General features: G+C 41.8%; 1 protein-coding gene across 28 annotated transcripts in view; it reads right to left on the bottom strand.

Annotated features, from left to right (window-relative positions):
* ANK2 (ankyrin 2) overlaps positions 1 to 21,944 on the bottom strand; it is a 572,992-nt gene that overhangs the window by 191,471 nt on the left and 359,577 nt on the right. For all 28 annotated transcript variants that reach the window (XR_012158530.1, XM_073340925.1, XM_073340929.1 and 25 more), the window contains 2 exons: positions 12,178 to 12,276; positions 9,596 to 9,694 (listed from right to left, as the gene is read on the bottom strand). Coding sequence is in view for 27 of the 28 variants with exons in the window: in XM_073340925.1 (XP_073197026.1) it covers positions 9,596 to 9,694; positions 12,178 to 12,276 (198 nt within the window). In the remaining variant the exon portion in view is untranslated. The remainder of the gene's footprint in view (positions 1 to 9,595; positions 9,695 to 12,177; positions 12,277 to 21,944) is intronic.

The following is a 21,944-nucleotide window of genomic DNA, read 5'->3' as shown; positions in this document are numbered from 1 at the left end:
ATACGTGCCAAGAACTGTAGCCATTTTAGAATCAGCTGCACTTTTCCGCATGACTAAAATATACTTTCCAAATGCACAACATTATCCCCAATAAAAGCCCTTTGCCTGGCAGTTCATATTTTAAAAAAATGTTTCCATCAGAGTAAACTTCAGATGTAGAAATTTAAAGCCAGTTCCCCAGTGCACTGGCATCCAGGACCTGCCCCTGAGGAGGCCTCTTCTACTGAGCAGGGTGTATATGGAGGAGGGTGAGGACTAACTCAGGACAGGCAGAAGTGGATGCGTATCCGCTATCTCTGACCCTCTGAGGTCACGTGACATGACATGACCTACGGGAAGGTAGTGGGAGGCTTACAATAGCTTACCGATTAGAAGCACAACTGACTCAGACAACTGGCACTTTTCATGGGTTATCTTCTGTGCCACCTGAACAAAGACCAAGAAATGGTGCTAACACTTCTCATAGGTAGGGCCCTACCAATTTCATGGCTGTGAAAAATGTGTCACGGTCCATGAAATAGGCCCTTCCCTATGAAAACTGATCTTGCTGTGCTGCTGGGAGCGCCCTACCTGGGGGAACTCCTAGCTGCATGTCTCGGCAGGAACAGGACTTGTCCATCCCCTGCACAGCCTCTCTTGGGGAGAGATCAGACCCATCTCCAAGTGCATTCCCCTGCTGCAGGAAGCTCTGATGCTGGGCAGCAGCCCTGGAGGTTCATGTAGTTGGAGGTGGCTTGTGGAGGTGGGTCCAATCTCCCCCTGCTGCCAGGAGGCACCAGCCAGGGGACTCCTAGCTGCAAGTCACTGCTGGGCTGGGAAGAGACAGGACTTGTCCATCCCCTGCACGGCTACTCTGGGGGAGGAGAGGGAGTGATCAGACCCACCTCCAGGCACCTTTTGGGTCAGGACCCCCAAGGTAGCAACACTGAAATTTCAGATGCAAACATCTGAAAACGTGAAATTGACTAATTTTAAAATCCTCTGGCCATGAAATTGATCAAAATGGAAAGTGATATTGGAAGGGCCCTACTCATAGGTCTGAAAATCAGACACTCGCTGATAGAAGGAGAGAGACAAACAATTACTGTGTTCAGCAATGCCCATAGCACAAGAACAACTGAAGATGAGGAAGCAGAGTGAGGAAGTGCTCCAGCTGTGGAAGAAGCAAATTGGTGGGCAGTATCGACGATTCTGTGCAATGGATGGCCCATGCTGTTTACATGGCTCTGAATCAAGAATGCTCCTGATTCAGCCATAACCCAGGGCACTTTTTCTAAATTTAGGAGGAAATTCAGTTTGATAAACCTTGAACTAGAGATTGGCTTTGCAGCTCTTCAAACTGGCACTTGTGTGCTGGCGAATGAAAAGTGCACTTGTCTATGTCTGCAATTATTGTATTGCTATATACAATTTTCTGGTATAAACTCTTCCATCCCCTACCTTATGCAACCTCTCTTTTTAATTCAAATGAATTCAGTTACATTATCTGATCTCAGAGTTTCATTCTTTACTGGCACTGGATACAAATTATTCATGACAATAAAACAGGAAAATGTACCTTGTTATAACCATGAAGCAACCACTGCCTCCAACACCAGTCTGAGAATCAATGCAAAGTCAAAGTATATTGTTAAGTTTTAGAATGCAATCAAAGGACCTGATCCAAGTCAATGGAAATCTTTCTACTGGATTGACTAGACTCTGGATCAGAAGTCATTCATTTCCCTCCCTGTGCAGTTACCTCATGAACTGACGGGAAGTTGGAAGGATGGTTACTAAGTAACGTCTGTGCTATTAAGTGATGAACCATTGTCTATCTTTATGCTTACAAGAAGAGCTGTAGGCAAGTATCACTGAGCTCACCAAGAGAAAGGAATGTGCATTACTAAAGATCACACCATCCCATAGCATATCAAGGAGAGAGTAGGTCTGACACATGTGAACGTCAGCAGGATGACTTCATCCTGACTGCGGGGGGAATATGGTTACAAATCAAGGGAGGAAGCCAGGGGGAAAAGTACATTTGTATGATTAAGAGCAAATTTATCACTCCATTGCACACTATATTGACAGGATGGCACAAATTGGGCATAGTTTGGATTAGTAATTTTTATATCCTAAACGATTGCATTTTAGAGCCACTCATTTTAGTATTTACAGGACAGTATCTATTACTCCTCAAGTAATATGCATGGGTCAGAGTATAAGCATTCCATTAATAATTACTTCACAATTAGGCTTATCAGAATAGAGGAGCACTTCTCTAAAATTAACAGCCATGGTTATTAACTTTAAAGTAGCAGATTTTAAAAATTGGAAGTTCTGCATAAAAATTCATGGGGAAAAAAATGGGTCCTGTAAGGCTGAAGGGCAAAACAGAACAAAAACTTTAGAATCACAGACTCAGTCACTACCAGATAGGGGGACAATAGATTGTGTGCGCGCCTTTTGTGGTCACTATTTAAACAAAAATCCGCATTTTCCTGAGATACTCTCGTTATTGCCTTATTCTAAGTTTAAGGAAATAACTACAGTATTTCAGATACCAATTTTGGCAAGTGTAAACATTTTTGATGGCAGCCACTCTATAAACCAAAAGAAAAAAAGGACAAAAGAGAATTGAAAAGTTCCTCTCTTTCTCCATCAGTCTATATAGAAACCAGTGGGAAATTTCCATCGCTAAGGCAATTTTTATGGTATAGGAGTGTGACCTTGTCAGATACTGATGTCTCTAAAGAGGAAGTTATGGAGCAACTTGAGAAACTCAATGGCAAGAAGTCACTACCACTGGATCATATTCACCAGAGGTTTGAAAGACATAAAGTGTGAAATAGCAGAGATGCTAAGGATGAATTACACACCCTCCTCAATAACAGTAACTTAGTAAGACTTAGATGTTACTAATGTGGCGCCTATTTTTAAAAAGGAAGTACAGGGTAAGTCTAAGAACCAGAGCCCCAGAATTTCAGCCACTACAGAGGCCTCATAACCTGGCTCTCTTTACTCACTGTATTCATCCCGTTTATTTCTTGATTTGTCTTTTTCTGAATACGTCTATTAAAAACACTTTTCTAGAGATAATTGTTCCATTGTCCTTTTAGCCCCTTCCTTTTTCTGTCTGTATTTCCTATTGGGAAGTTTAGATACAAATCATTCAGTATACTCTTGGTACTATTCTCTCCAATCACCTTCTTTTCCATTCTCTAGATAAGAATCTTATTTTTTTCCACAAAACCTACACTTTTAGCCAGAGATTTAGGTCTTTCATTAAATGTTTAGCTTCTTCTGTTTTATTTATGTGTAGGTATGCTTCTGAGAACCTCACAGCAATTTTATTAACAGGGAACTGAAGCACAGGGCAATTAAGTGATTTGCTCAAGGTCTCACAGGAAGTCTATGGCAAACCTAGGAAGAGAACCCGAAGCTTTTGAGTCCTAGTTCAATGCTTAACCAAAAGACCATCCATCCCTTTTACCCACTTTCCAGGTGATCCTTAAGTCTATTTTACACTAACTGCTTGAGGTATATACACACAGATATAATAAGAATTTGCTAGCAATGGGAAAAATCTATTACGTCATCTACCCCATTTCTTTCTTACTTCTTACTTTCCTATTGTGTAATTCTCAGTATTTTGTCTAGTCTATTTGTAGATAATCAAGGAAATGATGTGCACATCTGAGACAGTCAACCTCTAATTCAAACCAAGTGGGATGTCTGTTAATGTAAGGAGAGATGGCAGGGATAGAGGGTGATGCACTAAAATGGTTTGAGTTCTTCTTGGAGGGGATCCACCCAATAAATAGTGATGGGAAACTCTTTCACTAGATCCCTTACTCGTGCTTCTCTCCAGTCCTTTTCAACATCTCCATGAAGACACTAGGTGAACTGGTGGGATGACATGGCTTCAAGTGCCAGCAACAAGCAGATAAGCAGCTGTACCTATCCTTCACCACATATGACCACCACCAAGATGGCCCTGTGCTTGGATGAGATATGCTCATGCATAAGAAACAGGTGGCTGAAACTGGACCTGAGGAAGAAAGAGGTGATGCTAATGGGCAGAGCTTGCCGTCATGGTGTAATCTCCTTTGGTTGAAGGTGTACACCCAGAATTGGTTGATTTAGTTCATAGTTTAGGAATACTCTTGGATTCCTTGCTGATGCTGACCTCTCAGAAAGCAGCATCAATGAGTAATATTTTCTATCATCTCTGGTTGGCTAGGAGACACCATTTCATCTTGGCCAACAATGACCTGGCCTGAGTTATTCATGCTTTCACAGAACCACAGAAAAGTAGAACTGGAAGGGACCTCAAGATATCATCTATTCCATCTCCCCATTCTCAGCAGCATTAAATACAACTTGGACATCCTGTTCTTAAAAACATTCAATGATGGGGATTCCACAATCTCCCTTGGTAACTATCCCAATAGTTAACAAAGTTTTCCCTAATATTTCAACTAAATCTCCCTTGCTGCAAAATAAGCTTATTACTTCTTGTTGTACTCTTGGTAGCCATAGGTCAACAACTGCTCACTATCCTCTTTGTAACAACCTATTACATATTTAAAGACTTATAGGGTCCTTCTTCTCTTCTCTTGACTAAACATGCCCAATACTTTCATCCTGTTCTCATAGGTCATGTTGTCTCATACGTCCAAATCTCTAATTTTTGTTTCTCTCCTCTGGACCCTCTCCAGTTTGTCCCTATCTTTTTTAAAGTGTGGTGCCCAAAACTCAACACAGTACTCCCTCTCAGGCCTCACCAGTGCCAAATATTGACTCTGGAAGGCACTCAGATAATGCAGTGATCAGTGTAATATAAGAACCTACAGAGAAGAGAAGAGAAAGGTTTGGCCCTTAATCTTTTAGTGCCATTAACTTTCTTTCTATGAAGATTTGATTGGTTCATGATAACTAGCCTCCAAATTAGTTCATGATTAAGGCTGTGTGTCTGTCACAGGTCACGGATTCCGTGACTTTACATGATCTCCATGACTTTTGCAGTAGCCGGTGCGGCTGGGTGAGGGACTGCCTGAACTATCGGGCAGTCTCTGGGCTAGCAGCGGTTTGGGTATGGGAGTAGGCTCAAGGCTGGGGCAGGGGGTTGGGGTGTATGGCGGTGCTTACCTGGAGGGAGAGGGCGGGCTTACCAGAAGCAGCTGGCATGACCCTGCAACTCCTGACGTAGGCGGAGGAGCCAGGGGGCTCTGGGTGCAGTCCCTGCTTGCAGGCACCATCCCTGCAGCTCCCATTGGCTCTGGTTCCTGGCCAATGGGAGCTGCAGAACTAGAGCTCAGTGGAGGCAGCGCACATAGCCCCCTTGGCCTTCCGTCCCCCAAGGAGCTGCAGACCCACGCGAAGCCAGGTAGGGAGTCTACCAGCCCTATCAACCCACCCCCTCTGCACCAGCAGGGGTACTGGACCAGCCCCCCTAGCACCCGTGGTGCCCCCAGACCACCCCCCTCAGAGCACCGAGGGCCCCGGCCCAAGTTTTAGTCACGGGTAAATAGTACAAGTCATGGACAGGTCATGGGCCGTGATTTTTTGCTTATGGCCCATGACCTGTTCATGAATTTTACCTGTGACCATAAAAATACCTGTGTCTAAAATGTAACCTTATTTATGATCACTAGTTTGTGAATTCCTCCTCCGCTTATTACCTTTTCCTCTTTCTTAGTTTTGTCTGGTCTCAGGTCTGCATTATCCCTTTGGTGCTGCTCTCACTTTTACTCTAAGAGCTATCTTCCACAAAGTTGAAAATGACTTCAGTGGTAAATGTCTTGTTGGATAGATTTTCCAGCAGATATCTTGGTAAAACAGTCCCTCTCACCATTATTATGAATGTTGAAACTACTGTCATATACATAAGGGTTTCAAGTGGGCAGGAGATGAAAGCATGTCAGATTGCCTGTCCTAATCCTCTGAGTCAATTCCATTTGAATAAGAATTCAAGGAGCAAATTCTTGTTGGCATGATTGGATACATTCATGTGCTAACAATAATCTGGAACATAAAACTGCAATGGCTGTTATAAGCTCACTGTGAAAATGTTTACCTGATTTGGCAGAAAACATTTTTTTTTCATATTAAAAAGTGTTCCTGATTTTTAAAACAATTATATTTCCAAGCTGATCTCTCCTAGCATTGCTGAAATCCTAATTTTAGAACCAACAGTTTATGAAAGTTTATGAAAGTGTGTAATAATTATCCAATTACGATTCTGTGAAAGCAACTTGTTCATTTCTTGAATTAGAGAAACATAGCATTCCTCAGCATTCAATTACATGAAATTGAAGTATGGGGTGTAGCTGATAATCAGTTGTCCTTAGAGCTCCTTAGCAAAGAAGCTTTTAGGAAGAAAACAACAGAAACAAATACCTAATCTTTTTGCGAGTGTTGTGAAGGTAGGGACAGAGCTATTCATTTTATAAATACATTGGTTAGTCTACTGCCTTCTGCTTGCATCACTGGTCATTGCATGCTTACAATCTCCTGCAACAGACAGGATATTACACACAATGAAATGCCAGATCTCCAGGTCTGATTAAGCTGTGTTCAGTGTGCGAGTCGGGCAGTCAGGGGAAGATCCTGGAGCCGATCAAGGACTGGTTGGACCCTAGCATAGTTTAGAGCTTCTCTAATTAACACTAGCTATAACATTTACATGGCCACATCCACTGACACCTCTGACTCTACCTATGCACCTCCCTGCCCACAAACATATTCTGTGCTGGAGTGAGGGGAAGCATGTGGCATAAAGGCAACTGTGCCAGCTTTACACTTCCTGGGGCACTCACCTGGTAATCCCCAGCTGCTTTGTTAAGGCAGCTCTCTGTCTTCTTTGTCCCCATCCCCCTCACCTTCTGCAGCACAAAAGGAATGGAGGTGAGGGCCATTATCTAGTCCAGTGGTCCCCAACCTTTCTGTGGGAAGAGCATATTCCTATTCCTAGAAGACTGTGGCGGGTGCCAGACACCACGCCTCTGAAATGCTGTTGAGAAGCAGCAGTGGCAAGAAGTGCCACCGCCAAAATACTGCAGACAAATGGCAATGCTTCTCATGGCGGTCATACTTGACAGCGGCCTTTCGGCGGCGCAGTGTCCTGTGGGTGCACACAACTGTCCCCGCGGGCGCAATGGCCGCGTTGCGGACCCCTGATCTAGCCCATGTTCACTAAGAGCGAGGCAGAATTTAACATGGCTTTAATTTAACCCTCTGAAGTATGACTCATTTTTCTCATGGTCTTCGCTTGTAAAGCTACTGTGCAAACATTACCAGCCATATTTTAAATTCAGCAGTAGTATTTAGCTTGATGACCTACTTCAGAGAATGCCACTGGCTCACTATACACTGCATAATGATCTTATGCATAAGGATGCCAGATTCTTTAACATATAGAATATCACTTTCCAACCCACCCACCCCACCACTTCAATTATACATGTTTATGTACAATGGTCTTCGTTAAAGAGTAGCATTTACCAACAATGCTGTCTGAGATATTCATTATTTCCCTCTGTTTAGGATTCCAAACAATTGCAGTATTTGAAATACTGTTTCGTGATAACTTTGCAAATTGCTACAAAAAAATATAACGATAACCACTAGGTGAATCTGTTTGTGGGGGTGGAGGTGATTAGCTCTGAAAACAAACCATCTATATGGCTTGCAGTCTGTTCTTTTCTACTGAGAACCTAAGACATGTTGTTTATAAGTCTGAAATAGCAGTAATGAGACAGCCATTGCTACTACAGCCTTGCACAAATGTGGAGAGAAGTTTACCTTCAAGCATTTCACCATTGGTCAGATTCTGTAAGGACATCATTATGATCTTTGGTACATTTTGGAAGAGTAGTCAATCTTCATGCCAGAGATTAATAGATCTTTTTATTACAGTTGGATTGCATTACAAAATAAGGTGCATTTTCCCAGATCAAATGTGCATGCCAAATCTTTGATTTAATGCCTTCTATGTGAAGAATGAATACCGAGACCTATCATAATGGAAACTAATCCATCTACAAACTTTTTTAACCAATAGTTAACAATGAAAAACAATGCTTTTAGTCCTTGTGTCCGAAAAGTAAGTATTGGAGTTGTCATGCTGGCAGACCGGATGACACCTCATGCCAAGGCCCTTAGGTCTCAAAAAACACTGACAAATGCATAGCTGGAAACCAGGCTGGCTCACCTGTGTGTTAGTATTGTTAAAATGTATATTAGAGTTATAGGACTGTGTTCAGACTTTATGAAATGCTTGTGACTTGCTGCATGCTTGTGAGTTGCTGCTTGTGAGTTGCCAGGCATTAATTTCACTTATAATATCTATATCCTCTGTTACAAGGTAATATTTAAGTGTTTGCTCTGAAACCCACAATCATGAGAGAAGTGAAATACTAATAATGAAATAATAATAATGAAATAATGAGAAGAAATACTAGTTTTCCACAAGAGATGTCATCTCCTGCCCAACAAAAGAAGGCCCACAGACACCAGATAAGCCACTGTGGAACACCAGAGGACAAAAGCCTTTGTTGATTGTGCACCCCATACCCACGAATAGGAGATATGCAAATGGTCTCATCTCATCAGCTTTAACTCTGGGGAAAGAGAATAAAAATTCTGGACAAGAAGGAACTAGGTTTCTTTATTCTACCTGGACTCTGAGGGGCAAATATTTCTAAGCATAAGCAAAGGATGCCTGGCTGCTTAGTCTGCTTTAGCTCTAGAAGACATACAGAGCTTTCATATTACAGCAGCTTCTATTACCTTTTGGAACTTGAGACTGTAACCCGTGTGTGTGTATGTTTACCTGCTTTAACCTTGTACATAACACATTTACTCTTCTTAGTTAATAAATCTCTATTTAGTTTATTATAGGATTGGCTAAAAGCATTGTCTTTAGTGTAGGTGCAATTTATCTGGGGTAAGTGACTAGTCTTTTGGGACTGGGACTAACTTGAACACTGTTGTGATTTTTGGAGTAAGGGACCATTTATCACAAAGGCAAGCTAACCTGGGTGGCAAGATAGATCAGAGTACCCCAGGGCACTGTCTGTGAGCCCATGTTAAGGCTGTTATAGTGCTTGAGGAGTTTACACTTGATTCTTGGTTGGTGAAATCGAAGTATAGAACTCACAACCAGTTTGGAGTTTGTGCCCTGCTTCTTCACCGTCTGCCCTGAGCTGGGTACTCTTGCTTGTGAACCATTCCAGGCAGCTTGACAGGGTCAGAATTTAAGACAAAAACATTATTTTAAAACATCTTAGCATAGTGGTATTATTTGAGGCTCCTGGTTTGCTAGAACACATAGGAAAAATTCTCTTTGGTGATCTCAGTCAACAACAATCCTAATTTATGCATCACATAAACAACAGACGTATATATGTATATATTCTTTCTATACAGTTGGGTACTTATACTCACAGTCACATACTAAGGAATACCATCCATGACACAGGTCAAGGCTGGGTTGATTTGTCAGGATTAGGTTCAGGGGAAACATGTATTGTGCCTGCCTATTGCCTTAAGTTTGTTTTACAAAACTTCACCAAATTATACTTACAATAGAGGGAAAACATCACCATACCTGAGATTGTGCATTAATATTGGCTCCTTCCTTAACCAGAACTTTGACAACTTCAGCCTGTCCAGCCAAGGATGCAATGTGCAGGGCTGTATTCCCTTTCTGTTATGTAAAAGAAATGATCCTTCATTAACAATCATTATGATATTCAGAACACAATACTACTTCCATGCATTACTTCATAGGCCACTGTTCTACCTTATAGTGTACACAGCATTGTGGACATTGCATGGGGCAGAGCTGGGATATGCCACCAAAGGGCATTCCAAAGGGGTTTTGTCATGTTAACTCCCCTGGATATATTCTTATAACCTTTTGGGTGGAGTTCTGGAATAGGAGTTGGCTGGTGCATGGAACAAATTGTTGGTTTATTTCATGTTTAACAAAGAACTGGAGTAGCTAGGTTTTTCCTTCAGCTCAGTGGCTGTGCTCTCCAAAAGAGAGCAGAGATCTAGGAGCCTTCTAAATCATCCTATATGACCCAATAAATGAGATCTCCTTGTACACGGCTGAAAGAACAGTCTGAATACCGAGTACTTTGCTGAAAGAACCAGGTTACCAGAGACAAAAAAAACCTAAATGTGAAAGTAATGAGAAGAGAATTTACTCTGTTTTCTACTTGTTGGCACTTAGTAAAGTGTGCATAGGAAAGAACACGATGACTCGACTGTAACCAGGGCTGGCAGAATGGTGGAGGCAGCAGGCAAAGCAGGGAGGAAGCACCTTGTATTGTCCTCAAGGGACTCCCACTGGCATTAATGGCACTGGAGACAGCCCTTCTCAGCTGAAGGCAGGGTTGCTGTTACGGGGGGGAAAGTGCAATGGAGGCTTCCTGGAGAACCCATTTCTCTCTAATCAAACAAATAGCTAGAGCAGTAGAGCCTTGCTGGAGATTTGCATTTCATTCCCAGCCCCACTGTGAGCCAAGGTGTTCCTGGGGGAGGCAGTATCCCACATCTAACATCGTTTCACTGAAGAATTACATGCTAATGTACTCTTAAAAGAGTCCCATCTAGGCTAGAAAAAAACATGGTTCAATGTAAGGCTCAGGGTCAGAGGGGTGGATTAAAGAAAGGTAAAATGAGGGAATCTTTAGGTCTCCATCAATGAGGTGTCCACAGGGGTGGGGAGAAGCAGCGTGGAGTGAGGGCCTAGACTTATTTTAACGAAGATTCTAGAAACATTACCCTATATGTCACAACTCATCAGCCAAAATAAGTGAATAACCATGTTACACTATATCTCCATAATTTGCAGTGCCAGAGAATTCACTTTTTGCTACAGAATAGTGCTCCAGAATTTCAGCTTTTGGTTTTTCTTAAATTAAATTTCTAGCTCTAATAGTTGCAAAGATAACCATGGAAATATGAACCGAGCATAATTAATGTGCATCTGAGTCTACGAAGAGCCAGAAACAATAGCTCTGAGAGGAGGGATCTTCCCCATTCATCTGACTCACAGCGCCATCAACCCTGTTATTGTACAGTTGTAGAAATGGGCATTTTCCCAAGAATCCACAAAATTCAGCATTATTACTGCAGAATGGATTATTGTGCTCAGCATTGTTTACCTTCTCTTTGCCCCGCTAGGACGTGCTTGCAGGGGAGTTACTGGGATTACAGCGTATGCTCCTTTCACTGTTCTACAGAACCAGATAGGAAAGGGGTCAGGGAGAAAGGGCTAGAGTCCAGCTTGCAGAAAAGGAGCAGGTGTAATCAGACATACAGACTGGTCAGCTGGGATGCTTAGAGAATAGAGCAGCTCCGGACAACTGAGAAAATGAACTGCTGAAGCTGACTACAATGTTCCCCATTCTGTGGCACGCACTGGATAGGGAAAAGAGATTCTGTTCCAGACCACCTAGACAACAACAACGTATGCTGAAGGCCATACAGCTCAGGTAACTACAGAGCACAGCTGAAAACCCTTCCTTAGAATTAGTCATTACTGAGAATAACATTGATGAATTATACTATAGAAGTTATGGCTGCAGAACTTGGTCCCATTGTATTGCAGCGTACATAGGGACCTGCAGATGTTACTCTTATATATTTTCACTATTCTGAAATAGTCTACTGTTGGTCAGCTATATTTCTGGTCTCTCTAATGAGAAACGCCACTAAAAAAGGGTAAATTTTTTCATGATAGTGAAACTTTAAGGGCTCCCACCGTACACATACTTTTCAGTCCTCATCTTCATTTATAGTCTAGGAGCCTCAGCTGATTCATAGATTCACAGATTTTAAGGCCAGAGGAGACCATTGCGATCACCTAGCCTGACCTCCTATATTACACAGGCCACATAATTTCAACCCTTTAATTTCTGTATCAAACTCGTAAGTTGAAGTCAATGAAGGTAAACTGATTTGCATCAGTGGAAGATCTGGTCCTTTGGTTTAGGAAGAAATTAACACCTTATACTTTATCAAAGAGGTATTTATCTTAATATTATATTCTTATATTGCAGTTTTTTGAAAATTTCCTGACTATTTGCACTGTCCATCGGATAACAAGGGGAAATATCAACTTCTAGTTCTTTCAACTCTTTGCTTTGTAAATGAACTATACAAACATGCACAGATTACCTTAGTAGCTGAATCCACTGCTGACCCTCTTTCCAGTAACTCCTGTACCAGTCCCACATGGCCTTCTTTGGCAGCCAGGTGTAGGGCATTGAGTCCATTCTGTAAGCAAAAGGGCCATACCAGTCAAAAACACTACATTTGTAAAGATACACACGCACACTTTCTCCAAGTAAAAAATGAAGATTAATGTCCAGAATATTGGTTCACCTTCTAGTTATTTGTCGGCATAAGCCCCAATATTTCTTACTACAATAGTTGAGCTCAAGTACTCTGTGACAAAGCTCCTCCAGTAACAACACTTCTCTTATGGCAACAAGGACATAATTACAAACCATATTTTGCAGCAGGCAAATATCCCCCTCTTTGATAACTCTGTATTCGCTAACAGGACTACCTTGGATACTTCTTTGGCCCCCATTACCATATTATCTGAGCTCATCTCATTCTTTCATGCCCTAGTGTGGCAGCGAGTCCATCCCTCTCCAGTGCCAATGAGCAGAGCCGGGGCTGGTGCCTGCAAGGGCGGGAGGGAGCAAGCAAGACTGATGGAGGAGAGCAGATGGGGAAAGCTACTGAGGAGGATGGAGCCAAAACAGAACCACAGCCAGCTGTGGCCACCCTCATTGCCACATAGCAACCTGCACTCACATACACACACATACCGCCCCTTTTCCCCAGATACCTTTCCTCCCACAGCTCCCCACTCAATCTGCCCCTGCCATAGCGCTCCAACCCGTTTCTCCCACAGTGCCCATCCAACCCCCAACCCTCCCAGCTCCTGCTTAAAACCCGCCAACTCCCTGCAACCCTGTCCCCAAATAAACACACCATAGCCCCCTACCCCATAAGTAAAACCAAACCCCATAAAACCTCCTCCTGCCACAGTCCCCCACTCATCTCCCCACCATCCCAACCCCCATCTCCCCAAATAAACCCACCCCACGGCTCAAGTCCCAAATAAATGCCCCCCATAAAACATCGCCCTTCCAAAACCCCACCTCACCCCCAAACCTTCCCCTTAAATTGCATATCCTATTTTTCACAGTCCTATGATGATCTTCACAGTACATCAGCCAGGTGACAGATATAAATACTGCCACTGCCCTCAAGCACTCTGCTGTTTTGCCATATTGCAAGCATCATAAACGACACTCAGTCTACAGTCAGTTGAGAGTTATATAATATTCGTCACACCTCTTGTTTCTAAGCTGGTTGGAGGCGCTAAAGGCTTGGAATAAACGAACAAGCAGCCTTCTGGTCTTTATTCGTTCATCAATCACAGACAGCTCAGGTCTGCAATTCCTGCTGGAATTTGACAGCACTCAGCTCCTGAGAGGAGACACTTAATGGCACTAGGCCTAGTGGCTGTAAACAGAAAGAGCTAGATTCATTTCTGAAGTAACACCACTGGATCCTGTGTTCAGGTGAGGATGGTGAGCAGATTGAGGTTATATTCAGTGGAGTTACAGCAGGAATGAATCTGGCCCACTGTACTGATTTTAAGCTTTGGAAATGTACATTTGTGATGTTTGCTGGCATTGAACAAGTTTCATTAATTCTTTTAGCACATTGAAATATACTGTCCTGCACTGAAAGTCAGAAGGAGCTACACTAAATTGATCTGCAGACTTGATAGATGTGTTTACTCACATTCAGCAGCAGGTACTATGCCTTCTTATTAAACTGTGACTTTTGTCACAAAGTTGATTTTACATATACACCAGTTTCTTTCTAACACTACTGGGTATCATGGGACCATATTATTACCTACAGTAATGTAAAGTTTTAAAAAACATATTCTGTAAGTAGACAGTATAGTGTTCTTCTAATTATTTTAGGTCAGATAATTATACTTGGGTATGATCCCACAGACTCAGAATCAATAGGACTCTATGTGCAGGAATGGAAATTGAGATTTTGTCCCTTACGGTTGTATACAACTGTTTTATCACAACGAAAGGTCTTAGTATATGGACAATGGCTAACACTCTACAATCCTCACACAATGAAAAAAGAGTGAAGTAGTAGCGTAGGCAAAAAGAATGTGATATGAGTGCTTGTGACATATGTCCATACGTTCCTGTGACTGCAAATAGCCAGGAACAAGATATCCTATATTTTAATACTCTACAGAGTGTTACATTTTAATACTCTACAGAGGACAGCAGCTTCACCACACAAAAAGCTACAACACTCTAGGTTAAAATATTTTAATGTATACCTTATGATACATGCCTAATCATATCATATTAGGTCCTTCAGCCCCAATACAATGAATAGATTATGTGAAATCTCATTGAAAGGTATGGGATTTCGCATAACATTCATTTAAAATGTTTGCAACATAAAATGCTTTATTAAGGGGCAGTGAAAAGATTAGAGAAAGACTATGCAGTATCTGCTGTACAAATGTAAATAGCTCAGTTGTTTCTGTTCTCTTTTTAACTAAAATATCAGAAGAAAGCACTGCATCTTTTGCAGTAGTACCTGCACAACTGTACACTTTTAAATTGAGCTTTGTTCCGCCCCATCCAGAGTCAATGTTGTAATTATTCTTCTCCCCACAGGACTGATCCCTGCTATTTCTTACGATGGAAGGTCTGTAAATCAAAGTGGCTCCCCTGCTCCTGTCAGCTGAATTCCAGCATGCTGGAGCAACAGCGCTTTCTGAAACTTCTCGTTTCTAAGCTGGTTGGAGGTGCTAAAGGCTTGGAATGAACGAAAAAGCAGCCTTCTGGTAAAAAAAAAAAAAAGTGGGTGGGATTTTGTTTAAACTAGTCATATGCTAAACAACATTTGAAAGCAGAAGGAGTTCTGTCTTAATCCTGACAAAGTACGTACACAGCATAATTACCTCTTTCCTGGGGTTTGGCTTCATTGCTAACTCTCACAATAATTAAAGAATATAACCCTAAACCTTCTCCTCAAACTTGGCTGTACAAGGGTTTTCCTGCAGCAACCCCTTCTCTCCTAGATTCTAATTCCCTCTATCTATAAGAAAGAGGTTTCAACCCCTTATCTCCTGCTGAGTTTGCAAGAGTACTATTCAGCAGTGATTACTTAAATAATTTCCCTACATCCACAAAGGAACCCATGCGTTTCTATGAAAGCCTTAGAAATTGCCACCCTGTTCCAACACTTAGCCGAACGTCGTCCTTTTTAAAAAAAGGAGATTGGCTCTGAAGTCTCAGCTTTTGGCTGGAAATGGTTCCCACCAAAGTCAATGGGAGTAGAATCGGTCCCTTGTAGAATATGCTTTACCCTTCAAATGAAAGGATTGTTGATACAAGCTTTCTTCACAGCCGGTCTTAGGCTTCCTCTGAACTAGCACTTCATGCAGCGATGGCCTAGTACCAGTACAACTCCAACGGCATTAGCAAACTAGAAGCACTGGTGTAGACGGGGCACAGGTAGTTTAACTACCGCTGTATCACGGTCAGTGGGACTGGAGTCAGAGGGTTTGTGTTGCCTGGAGGGATTATTATGGACTTGGGAATGGATGGTTAGGTTGGAAGCAATTTAGCCACATGGGCAGAGCAGTGCACAGGATTTAAAAAAGTTCCCTGTTCGACAACCTGTATTCAGCATCATTCTTTACTAATGAAACAATCATGTCTCTGAGCAACTGTGAAGGGCAGAGGGTTGCTTGGTAACTCTAGAAAGTCCCACTCTTCTGATGTTTACTGACAGGTGTCACCAAAATCAAAACATACATTCTGTGGAAAAAAAAAGTTTGAATGAAGTGTAGAAAACATCCTTGCATTTGTGAATATTTGCCTATGTGGTTTAAGTAAATATTTACTTCTACCGTAAGGAACAACAACTTTTTTGTGCTCATTTCAGATTGAAAGTACACATTTTGCTTTAGGTCTTTCATGACATTAGAAAACAGAAATGTAATTCAATAGACTTACCCCTTTCACTTCCTGACATGCTACAAAATGATGAACACTTGCAACTCCCATTAACTTTAGTGGAAGCAGTGGGTGTTTGGCACTTTGTCGGTGATGTTCAGGATCTTTCGGGCCCCTATTACTGCCCACTGCTGTCTCAGGACACTCAGTGCTTGTCTGCATGGAAACTTAGCGTGTGGACAGCCAGGGTGTAGATCTACAGCACACTTACTTGCTAAGCACTACGTTGCTGTGTGGCCCTGCTACTGTGCACTAAAAGTTCTGTAATGCACTTTGGCATACTCCTGTCTCAAAAAGCAACTATGGAATGTTTAGTGTGCAGGGTCCATGTAGCCACTTAGTACTTAACAAGCTAATGTGCCACACACTAAGTCTCTTGGTAGACAAATCCTCAAAGTCAGAATCAGTCAAAGGCTGAAAGGATTTGTGGAAAAAGCCTCAGTGAAGTCAGTGAAAGAGAGAGAGAGAAGTTGGGCCAATAAAAAAAAATATTACCTCACCCACCTGGTCTCTCTAATACCACTCTCGCACCAACACAGCTAAAAAAACACTGCAAACAACAATGAAACTAAAATTTTGATCATTTAAGATGTTCTCATTTAACTTTTAATGTATTGCAGTTCATTCTGGTTGTCTCTGCTGGGTATGATATTAACAGGGTTTTAGTACTACTGCAGTTCTGTTGGTTCCAATAGAACAGGACAGGATGAATCACCTGGTGAACTTAGTCCACATGAAAATTGCTTTATAATTTTCCAAAGAGAAAGAAACTTTGTAAGATTTCCAGCAGAGGCAGAAATAAATGTCTAGTTGTCAGAGCACACAACTGGGAGTTCTTTTGTTGGATTTCAATATCTAACCACTGATATTCTGTGACCTGTGACAAGTCTCTTAATTTTTCTGTACCTCAGTTACCCCATCTGTAAAATATAGAGAATAATATGCCATAAGGTGTTTGGGAATCTTGCTTATTTAATTTATACAGTACTTTGAGATCCTTGGAATAAAATTGTTAAAGAAAGTCAAGGTATTATTATTTATGTGCTCAAAAGACACTGATAATGGTTGTTTTGGTTTGGTCACTTATGAACCAGAGGGAATTTGGCTGGCTGGATATTGGTCCCACCACAGACAAATTCTCCTTTTGTGAAAAAAAAAAAAAAAAAAGTGTGAAAATTAAAAGTCTATGTCCTGCTCTGTTGCAATTCAAGTTTCAGCCTGGGATGGCAAAAGAGAATGCAAGACTTATGCCTGATTCAGCACTGTATGTTACTCCTGTTTATTTCTTGCAATTCTATTTCAATCTATGGAGTTATGATAGTGTTAAACCAGAATGACAAAGTGAAGAATCAGGCCCAATTTGTCAATGACTTCCCTCCTGTAGTTAGTTAGGTTCAATGGGGTGTAAGTCAGTGGAGAATGTGACCCATGCACTGAAGCTTGAAGCCATGTGCATATGAGATTGTGTACTACCAGGGCAATTCTGAAGAAGTTGTAAACACAGTGGAAAATAAGACCCTGTTGTGGCTCATCCCACATGCAGATGCTGCACTCCGTTCAATGCTGTGGCTGCGTGAAGAGTGCCACAGCATAATTCTTATGGAATTTAATGAGTTTTGTCTCTGTCCACGATATATATAAACACCATCTTGCTCACAAACACGTCTTCCTACATTCTGGGTCAAAACTGAAAAGACTACACATGCATTCCCACCCATGGAGAAAGCCATGAGGAGTTAGGAACAGCACAAAGTGTGCAGAAGTTCTCCCTCTAGAGGGAAAGGTTCAAGGAGAGGCACAGAGTAGACAGGAGCACATGGCTTCCCAACCACCTGGATATTCCCCCAAAAATACCTCAAAGAAATAAAGGAGAAAAATCTAAAAAAAAAGGGGGGGGGAATTGTATGAAGCTGTGAAAGTGCAGACATCTCCCTTCTAATCCTTTTGCAGCCAGTGAATTCATGAAGCTATGTGAACCTACTGACTTACCACTCATACCCAACACTACCATTATCACCACTATTGTTATGCTGGAGGGTGGGTGGCTCTCAGTGAGTGTGTGTTTGATCTATGGGCTGTGCTGGTGGGTTTGAAAGTTCCCTTCAATTCAGGCTAAATGATGAAGCAGTTAAATGCCGCTTTGCTTAGTAATAGCTGAAACAACACAAGCCACCACATAAATCACTGGCCTGCATGCCAAGGCAGGTGTAGGAGTTGAGCCATATGGTATGAAAGGGTTTTCTCTGAGTCTGAATGCAAAGCAAGGGCAGGAGGCTGTTTTGTGAGGCTGTGAGAGTCACAAGCAGCCAGAGATGGCAGCAGGCCAAGCAGACAACAAGACCAGCACTGGTAACATGGCCTTGAGAGAAAAAGCTTTTTGGACTGAGTATTGGCCAGGAAAAGACTTAGAACTGTGAGCAAAGAAACTGCCTCCTGTTTCATTCCAATTATGTTCAGGAAATCAGGACCTTGTGTGCATTCTTTGAAAATAAACAGGATTGCATGAAAGAAATATCCGACTATCATCCATTTCTTCTAATGGCGTCAACCTGTAAGGTCTCAAATATTGGCTAACTGCTCAGGCCAAAACCAGGTATTATTCTTATATATTCCATTTTGAATTATCATCTCTTTTAAAGACTGTCAGGCAACTGATACACCCCAAGTGCTTGCAGATTTTACAGTTTTTGTCTTTTGATAGAATTGTCCTATGTCAAGATAGCTGATGTGCCATTCAAAGCTATGTTGTAAAATTACAGTCCCAACTATAAATAATGTTTTGATATTCAGTATTTTTAACATTCATTCATATATCTCAAATGCAAGGCACCTGTGTAAATCCAGAGTGACTCCAGTTAAGACTGAGGTGGCCTCGGAATCCTATTGAGTTCATTGTTGAAAGAGTTTATAAAAATGTTTTAAAATGTATTATTAATGTATATGGGGCAATAGTTATCTATAAACTGAACCATACAAACATTCAAAACAGTAACAATTTAAAGTTGCCAGTGAGAGGAAGTGACATCATTTTGTGCCAGGATGCTGGAAAGAGAACAAAAGTTCTTCTTTTGACTCACCATCATGGCCAGATCAAGTTAGTCATATTAACTTCAACTCAGAATTATGGAAGTTTTCTGAGCCTGTGTGTGAACCAGCAGGAGCTAGAAGAAAAGAGCAGGGACAGAGAGTTCCTGCAGAGAACAGTAAAACTTAGGAGAAAGCTTAGGCTGAGGTCTACATCTGTGGACCTTAAATTAAGAGTAAAGAAAACCCTCTGAAGGGGGACTGAGTTTTGGACACTAACTCAATGCTATGTGTGCTATTCCTGTGTGCTATTCTCAAAGTAGGGACTCAGGCTCTTCATGTGGCTGTGTAACTAAAGCAGGGTGAAACTTTTTAGACAAATAGTTTATTTGCTGAAAAACAGAGTTTTGGGTTGACTGAAATTATTCAATAATTCAACATACATTCACCAAACAGTTTAATCCAAAACCATTTTTGGGAACTAGATTCACAAGGAGACTTAGGGGCCATTCACAAACCCAGTGGTGGTTGCCCCTGTAATTTATAAAATTAAATATTCATAGACCAGAGAGAGAGGGTGAGAATAACTATAGCTTTGCAGTTAGGGCACCCACCTGAGAAGAAGGACAGCTAGGTTCAATTCCCTGCTCAAAAAATATTTAAGAATATATACAAAGTAGAACATCTTCAGCAAGAGCAAGAAAGAGACCACACCAGAATACACTATAGACCAGTGTGAAGGACCCATCACCTGCAGTATGAGACACCCAAGTTCAAATCCCTGTTCCCAATCTGGCAAAATGGGGACATGAATCCAGGTCTCACATATCCCAGGTGAGTGCTTTAACCCCGTTGGGCTATAGGATATAAGAGGACACCACCTCCTCCATGAATGGCATTTCCAAATTTGCTTTTAATCAAACAGCAGTTAGGAATTCCCCCAAATCAAAACTATTTATTCTTTATTTTATTTTGTTTAGTTGAGAAAACTGAAAAAGTTTAGTATTGGGTAGATCCAAAATGAACTTATTTTTTGAGGGGGGGCAGTGAACTGAAAAATGTATTAATTCTTTTCGCTGTTCCATATGGAACTTCACTCTATCACAACAGTGATGACCACTAGTCTATGGATGCAGTCACATTATTAAGGACACTAACACATCACCATTCATCCCCCATGCTTTGCCGTTCACCCATGCAATTTTCAGATAAATGTCAATGCTGGATATTTATAAATCAAAACATTTATTTTCTAACTTCACACAGTAGCTACAAAAACGGGATGCCAAAATCATAACTGGCAATCCTTCTGTCATGAATCTGACCCCCCAAAATTATGAGAATGGCCAAAAAGAGTCATGAGGTTAATTTTTTTTCCCCTGAGACTATCTTGTGTTTTTGGTCCGTCTTTCAGTCTTTAACGTCTGCTGCCCACTCCCAATACGTGTGATAATTAAACTGTTGCCAGTTCTCCCAAACGCATATAGTATTGATTTTGGCCTCTCTGCAAGAGCTCTCACTGACTGCACTATGGTATGGAGTTGCCAGCTTCTCTCCAAGCTCTAACATTCTAATTGAATTAATTAATTGTGTCACTCCATTCCCACATTTGCCCATCTCCCAGCCCAGTAATTATTTATGCACATCAGCTCTGTCCCTCCAGTTCCCCCCTGTCACGAGCATTAGTGCATCTCTGCCCCTTCTGCAGCTCCAGGGCTCCTCACCCACCATCCCAGCCCTGGTGTTTGAAGCTGTGATGGGGTCCCCTTCCCAGGCCTGGAGGGGGCAGATCCAGGGGTTATTCACCCCCCTCTTTCCCTTCCTAGGCTAGAAAGGGGTGAAGAGCAGAGGGGGGAAGTAGACAACAGACTGACCCATTGTTTATAGGACGGGTCGGAGGTGGGGACAAGCCAAATTTAGTAGCTGTACTGTTTCTTAAACAGGGGAGGTGAGAGAGAGGAGCAGAATGACGTCAGTTCCTCCCATCTCCCCTACCCAAAATTTTATCTTGTATCCTGAGGTGAGGGTGAGAGAGCTCTGTTCACCTCCTGGAGCAGTTCTGATTGGTTGCTCTTCCCCAGGAGGAGGAGGAGAAGGCGGCCAATCAGAGAGGATTTTCCCCTGGACCCAGATGGACATCACGAGGGCTAGCGCTTGTTGTCTCATTGCAAAATTGGCTACAGCACTGGCCAAAAATCACATAAATGGAGTTAAAACAGAGAGTTGACCATGCTGGGTATGTTTCCCATGTTTCAGCTTACCCAACCTCTCCCTGCACAGCGGACCTTATAGTTACAAGAGATCTGCTCCACTCTGAGATCCACACTCAGAAAACCCCCAAACAAGCCACCCCACCTTTTCTGCATTTCCTCCTGGGGTAGGCATGCTCATGGATGATCTGAAGAGATATAGACACCTCTTGCTCTCCATCAGAGTCGTCCCTATATAAACAGTGCCAGCATTCCCCAAGCAGTACAAGACACCCCAGACACAGAAAGAATTTCCTCCAGGCTCCATTAGAGTAATAGGACACTTTGAAGTTATCAAAGCGACTATTATGCTCCAGTTTACTGCATATAACTGAGCAAAGCTTAGGCTACCTAATTGTGCTTAAAATACACTCAAATAGCAGATAATATTTAGTAGGAATCCATCCTATTGAAAACATAATTTTACTTTTAATAATGGGCACAACAGAAAAATTTATAGTCTGTGAAAATATAACATTTGTAAAGAAAACTGAAGACTATATCTAAACTAAACATAATGAATGTGAACAAAAAAGTGTATGTAGCTTATTAGGAGGTTATGGATATACTGTAGACCACT

Source organism: Lepidochelys kempii, chromosome 4 (assembly GCF_965140265.1).
Source record: "Lepidochelys kempii isolate rLepKem1 chromosome 4, rLepKem1.hap2, whole genome shotgun sequence".
Classification (NCBI taxonomy): domain Eukaryota; kingdom Metazoa; phylum Chordata; order Testudines; family Cheloniidae; genus Lepidochelys; species Lepidochelys kempii.
The sequence above is the reverse complement of the archived record's forward strand: the minus strand, read 5'-3'. Positions and strand labels throughout refer to the sequence as shown.